We start from the raw sequence: 6,266 nt of genomic DNA on the forward strand, positions 1-6,266 counted from the left end.
AGGAGATCGGGCTGAAACTATAGCTACAAGCTATCCAAGGATGGTACTATAGAATGTCACCTCAAGGTAGGCCTAGTGGCGTCATCTCTTGGTTAGGCCGGAAACTTATCAATCCACCCTCGTATTGCCCGCATTGACCTTTCCGAATTGAATTTTATTTGAATTATAGTGTATGAAAATTGTCAAAATAATCAACTTTCAACCCCCATAACTTTTTATGGGTGTGAGACCGCCGCAAATTTTTTATGGGGTTTTACTCAGGTGACCACCCTCTTTCGATCCCCCACCTTTACCAATTATTATATGGATTCCTATTAATCTATTTCATTTAATCCATTTCAATTAATTAATGATTGATCCTTTAATTTTTTGATATCAATGAATTACTTTTCTTTGTTTTTTAGACTTTGATACTATATATAACGAATTATTTTAGTTTTATGCAATTTATTAAAAATATTCTTTTAAATCAAATAGCATTTTCAGGATTCCACATGTCGCTTACGATCAGCTGGTGATTTCCATTATAGAGGGTAGAGATAGTAAATGATTACATTAATTATACTTTTACGAAAGTTGCTGCTCAACTAAGTAGTTAAACAACCAACTCAAATATAACACAATTTGAATATATAGAATAGACACAATTTTAATTAATTTATAATTATTAATACAACATTAAAAACGAATACTGGTAAAAATTATGGATCAATATTGACCTAACGATAAAGAATAAAAATAAAATATTATAACTATTTGATCATGACTGAGGTGTTAAGATACGAAATTTTTAATAAAACATTTTAAAAAAATTGAAAATGTGGCTCCTAACGAAAAAAACATTGGGCCTGAACTGACCTAACGAAAACCTTCGATTAAGGTCACTATCACCTCGCAAATCTTTCGATAAGGTGCTAAATTTACACACCTCTTAAATCTATTTTAAGCAATACAAATGTTTCCCATAAAATAGTCCAATAACTTCTGTCATCATCTACCGGTCTACAAGTGTACTGGTTGCTATAAAATACAGTGACAAGCAATAAGCAGTAATGAAGAGAAAGGTAACCACATTTTGCAGAAATTAATTATGTAATTAAAAATCCGCATGTTTGTTTTACTTCAATGCAAGTCAAGAAAGTGATAATTATATCTGATAAGTGCATTATTTTCATATATGTTCTGTTAAAATATAACTTTTGATTTACTATCCGTAAAAATAGTATCCACTACCATAATAATAAATGTCTTTACAAATATATTCCCATGTAAATATTTTTCTTGTTGCTGTCTTGGCGATATGAGTTAAATGTATTCCGGGCTATCAAAGCTCAATAAAAAATAGATATTCTTTTTAATTTAACAAACATATGTATCACGAATTGCTTTGATGGCACATTGAGATTCTTGGGTTATTAAAAAGTAATTGACACTATAACCAAAACTACCGAAAATCTCATACAATTTAAAACTAGCGAAAGATTCATAATATAGGTATTACGTATTATCCTAGTTAAGATCTCATATTCCTAACAACATTACTTTATACACCTCAAGAGTTTAATATGAAAATTTATAAAAAGCATACATTGTAGGTCTCATAGCAAAACCAATTCTGTTGAAGAATCACACTATAAAGTCAGGTCAATCTGATAATTGTGCCTAGTGTTAATTTCAAATGGTTAATGTTATCAGAATAATTGTATTCCATACTTCACTTCCCTGCAAACTACACAACCATCTAATAACTTTTACAAGTAAAATTTAAAAACTTATTTACACAATAAATTCGGTCATTAAGTTGTATGATAAATAACATTTGCCTGATGAGAGAAATCGAGTAGACAACCACATGACTGATCCAGAACTATTTGCTTACACAAATGTCACTTCCCTATAATAATCATTTGCCTAGGTCATTTACGTATGGACATATTTACACTACTCAATATTTGTAGGACAATAATTATGCTATTAAAAAACAACCAGACTCGGAATACATGTAGACCAATATAAAATCATTAAAATATGGTAAATATTACAAACAAATTACACTACAGACAAGGCCAAAAATAAATGAACACATCTTTGTAAAATAAAATTAGTACAGACACGTATATTATGCATATTTCGAGCAATTTCAATATCCCACCCAATCCTCCATCAACAATTTTATTCGTGTTTACAATACATAAACACTAATTTTAATATAGCTTACCTATTACTGTAAAACAATTAAAAATAGTAAGAATTGTTTCCATTCAAGTAAAAACACTTCTGTAACCATGAACTACACACCCATTCACCCATTACAGTTGTTTCGCAACATAGATGCCATTTTCTAAACTATTCTACACCATAGACCATAGAGAAATCTCTGTTCGGGAAATCAGGATGAGCTTCCTAATTGTAGTTGTGAATATTGGCAGCACAAAGTGACACAAACAGGATGCTCGTTGGAACACAGTAGTTTGATATGCAATCAGTAGGTGGCGTAAAATATTACGCAAATCATTTTTTTTAGTAGGTTATCCTGTATTTTCATGGAATTATTTAGTTCATAGTGCGCAACACCGATGACTATGGTACATCAATTGAACTGTAACTTATCTATGCTGTATACCCTAGACTAGCTGTATACTCTACCCGTAATTGGGAAGACAACCTTTATAAAGTTGTATTGGATATTGGCAGACCCATAGACATATATTAATGGATGTGCCTTAGCTGTATGTATTGTAACAATTTCTTGGCTGAAAAAGTGAGGGAGATGGCGTATGGTTTCGGACAAGTGCTATCTCTATTCGTTCCATCTCTTTCTTTTATTGTACCACAATTCTGACCACTAAGGCATGTCCATTAGTAAACGTCGATGGGCAGACCCTTAACCGCCTTAGTAGTTAAGAGAGTTAGTGTATCTCTAATCCTCTTATCTTTGCTCTAATGTAATCTATGGTAACCGCTGAGATGAAAGACACAGAACACAAAGACAGAAAGCTATGACAGAAAGAACCTACGTTAAGAATCGTAAGCCTCCGTAACATTTGCACAAATTGGGAAATAATTTTACTTTTGCCGCCTTTTTATTCGAATTCAAATAAATGAATTCCAACTTCTTTAGCAGTAGTTTATAACTTTATTACTGCCGTTATATTGGGCAAGGTTTCAAATAAACAGGAAGTATGAAATAAAAAATTATTCTGTATCCACATAAAATGCAAATACTTTATTAATATAAATGTTAAATATGACTTTTCATTAAATTCACCATAACTACCTGAGTTACAACACTTTTATCTATTTTTATTGTGTTAAGTTGGTGAGCTTTATCATATATATTTGCGTTGCGTCTTTCCATGCTCAATATTATTTGCCACATTTTTTTATTATTTACAGTAACCATCACAGGATAAATACAATTATAAGCATTCAAAATTTCAAAATTTCTTCAAAATTCTATACTACTGTTTATAGTATACAGCAACAATCACACGATAAACAGAAATATTACAATTTTTTCTTTAGAAAAAGCCTTTTATATTCACTACTAAAACAAAGTGTGTAAATCTTTGTTTAACCCTTAATTACTGGCAAGGGGACAAAGCATTTTCGGATTAAAAAATGGAACACTTAAAGCGGCCCGATTCCTTCCGCGCTTTCGCTAGCTTCATAACGCGTGTGTAACTGTGTAAGGCCAGAGAAGAGAGCCTAGACTAGGTAAATAGATGTAAAACTCTCGAAATTTGGACGATAGTAGTGACATCTAAGTTTACCCCACGTAAGTTTTTAAATTTTTTAAATTACCAAAATCGACCTTACCGACATACTAGACGACATCCATTTTACTGAAACGACAACAGATGACGCGACGGCGGTTGCGATTATCGGAGGAATTCCCCAGTAGTTGTGGCGTTATTGAGCAGTAGTGAGTAGTTTCACAACTTGTAATATTTTAAAATTTTTGTGAAAAGTACTTCAATCATGCTTTACAATAACTAAAGAAAGGATGTTTTCTGCCCAACACAGAAAAACCGTGATGTACAGTCTACACTATTACGGGGTCAAATTAATTTGAAATGTTCTACGTAGATTATACAGTTCCTGCAGGAGTTAAAGGTCAAGATGCCGCTTTCCATTTTCCTGAAGTAACAGCGGTTCCAACGAAAGTGGCAGGTATTGTAATTTGTTGTTGTGAAACTTAAGTTCTAAAAAAAATGTTTTGTAGAACTTCTTCTGGTAGAGGAATTGAAGCAGACGGAATTGCCCCATTAAAAGATGAAAAAGTACTGCATCCAGTGAAAACATATGACGGGAAAAGAAGAATTGTTTCAACTGCAGGTAGTTATGCAGATAACAGTTTCAAATATCCAAAACATATATAATTATTTGTTATAGAAAGTACACTCACAATGGACAATACAGAAGCTAGTATTTCTGCAGTTTCTGAATCGTTAGCATCCCCTGTAGAAGCAGGAAGCAGTACTAAATTAGGTAAAGAACAATTTCTTTGTTCATACAAATATACCTGTATTAGTATCTATGTTTTAATTAATTGATGTTTGCTATTTACTCGTATATTGTGCTAATTATATTTATTACTGCATTTATACTTTGTTATTAAATTTGTTAATTTTTTTTTTTTTTTTCAATTTCCATTTAAAACAAAAAAAATAAAATTTGGTGTAATTTTGAAATGCGCGCCTTTGGTTACGCTTAATAGTTTGATGTATAGATGGCAGTGAAATTCGAAGTTTTCTTTGCCAATACCATTTATATATATATTCGAAGTATCGTCTACTAATGTAAGGTAAACTTAGATGTCACTAGTATCGTTAAAATCTCGCGAGTTTTACATCTATTTCCTAGTCTAGGCAGATGAAGACGAACACCAGAAGCTTTCTTATCTGTAGTCATTAGTTGCTACATTCAACCTATGCAATCTACTGTAAATCTCTTATCTATAGTTACATTTGTAAATAGATGGCAAATAGTTTTAGAATTGAGGTGTTGTGTACTTCATCAAAATAAAGTATTACTTCCAAAATGAACTCAAAATCTGATGACACACATCAAGTTTGCCCAATTTGTTTCAAGAAATTTGCCATGGGTATTATCGAAGAACATGTAAATAAATGCATATTTTTGAACTCTAATGAAAACACGCTTAAACGTAAAAGAAATTTGTTACTTTCCTCTGAAACGAGCAATGTATCAGTTTCATCTCATGAACCATGTGCATCAAGTTTAACTGATAATTTAGAATGTAAAAATCAGCAAAGCAATAGTTTAATGGAAAAATCAATATCCTCTGTAACTGTGAAAGCGAAACTTTGCATTAATAATGTTCCACTAGCTAAGAAAATTAAGCCAAAACATTTAGAAGATTTTTATGGACAGAATCATGTTTTAGGAAAAAATACGTCTTTATATCATCTTTTGCAGAATAAAGAAATTCCTAATATGATATTATGGGGTCCACCAGGCTGTGGAAAAACTTGTTTAGCAGGTATAATAAATGAAATTTGCAATGAGAACCCCAAGCAGTTTAAGTTTGTTAATTTATGTGCTGCTTCCACAAACATTAAAGAAGTTAATAATGCAGTTGAAATAGCAAAAAATGAATTAAAATTTGGAAAAAAGACAATAATATTTATGGACGAAATACATAGATTCAATAAAAGACAACAAGATTCTTTTCTTTTATGTGTTGAAAATGGTGATATAACATTAATTGGAGCTACAACAGAAAATCCATCATTTTATATTAATTCTGCTCTTTTATCAAGATGTAGGGTAGTTGTTTTTGAGAAGTTGCAAACATCGGATCTTATGTTAATTTTAAAAAGAGCATTGCAGATACAAAATATTGGTGTGATTGATGATGAAAACAGTTGTAAGAATTTAGATAGGTGCGCAAGAATCATTAAGAATGAAATATATCTATTGTAATGTAATTAAAAGAATCATTATTTTAGATTGTTCGTAACCACTTCTGCTATTGAATGGCTAAGTAATATAAGTGATGGAGATGCTAGAATTGCAATAAATAATTTAGAATTAGTTTTGAAGGATAATAATCATGACAACAAGATTATCACAGTTGCTGATATAAAAGAAAGAGTAAAGGTATTTATTGGTTTCCTAATCAATCTATATGTGTTGAAAATTAGTTTGCCTTGTTGATTATATTGAATTTAAGTATTTCATGGCTTTGTGTCAGTCTGAGAATGGATTGTTACTCAAATTACAAAGAAATTTATATTATT

At 31.1% G+C, this 6,266-nt stretch overlaps 2 protein-coding genes and 1 long non-coding RNA gene across 5 annotated transcripts in view; 2 read left to right on the top strand and 1 right to left on the bottom strand.

The window, feature by feature from the left end:
• Window positions 1–2,408, bottom strand: part of LOC108744735 (FERM, ARHGEF and pleckstrin domain-containing protein 2) — a 58,311-nt gene extending 55,903 nt beyond the window's left edge. Inside the window, exon 1 of one of the 3 annotated variants that reach the window (XM_025974256.1) lies at window positions 2,219–2,405. The gene's annotated coding sequence lies outside the window, so the exon portion shown is untranslated. Of the gene's footprint in view, window positions 1–2,218 lie in introns of all 3 variants that reach the window. The other 2 variants (XM_025974254.1, XM_025974257.1) reach the window with 2 other exon arrangements.
• A 1,727-nt stretch (window positions 2,409–4,135) lies between these two features.
• Window positions 4,136–4,535, top strand: LOC112904384. The gene is made up of 3 exons (XR_003231068.1): window positions 4,136–4,173; window positions 4,226–4,338; window positions 4,396–4,535. It is a non-coding gene; the product is annotated as an uncharacterized LOC112904384 (long non-coding RNA).
• A 342-nt stretch (window positions 4,536–4,877) lies between these two features.
• LOC108744737 (ATPase WRNIP1) overlaps window positions 4,878–6,266 on the top strand; it is a 15,253-nt gene continuing 13,864 nt past the window's right edge. The window contains exons 1-2 of the mRNA XM_018480641.2: window positions 4,878–5,909; window positions 5,976–6,126. Coding sequence (XP_018336143.1) covers window positions 5,044–5,909; window positions 5,976–6,126 — 1,017 coding nt within the window. The 5' untranslated portion in view covers window positions 4,878–5,043. The remainder of the gene's footprint in view (window positions 5,910–5,975; window positions 6,127–6,266) is intronic.

Source organism: Agrilus planipennis, unplaced genomic scaffold, assembly GCF_000699045.2.
Source record: "Agrilus planipennis isolate EAB-ADULT unplaced genomic scaffold, Apla_2.0 scaffold46, whole genome shotgun sequence".
NCBI classification, from domain to species: domain Eukaryota; kingdom Metazoa; phylum Arthropoda; class Insecta; order Coleoptera; family Buprestidae; genus Agrilus; species Agrilus planipennis.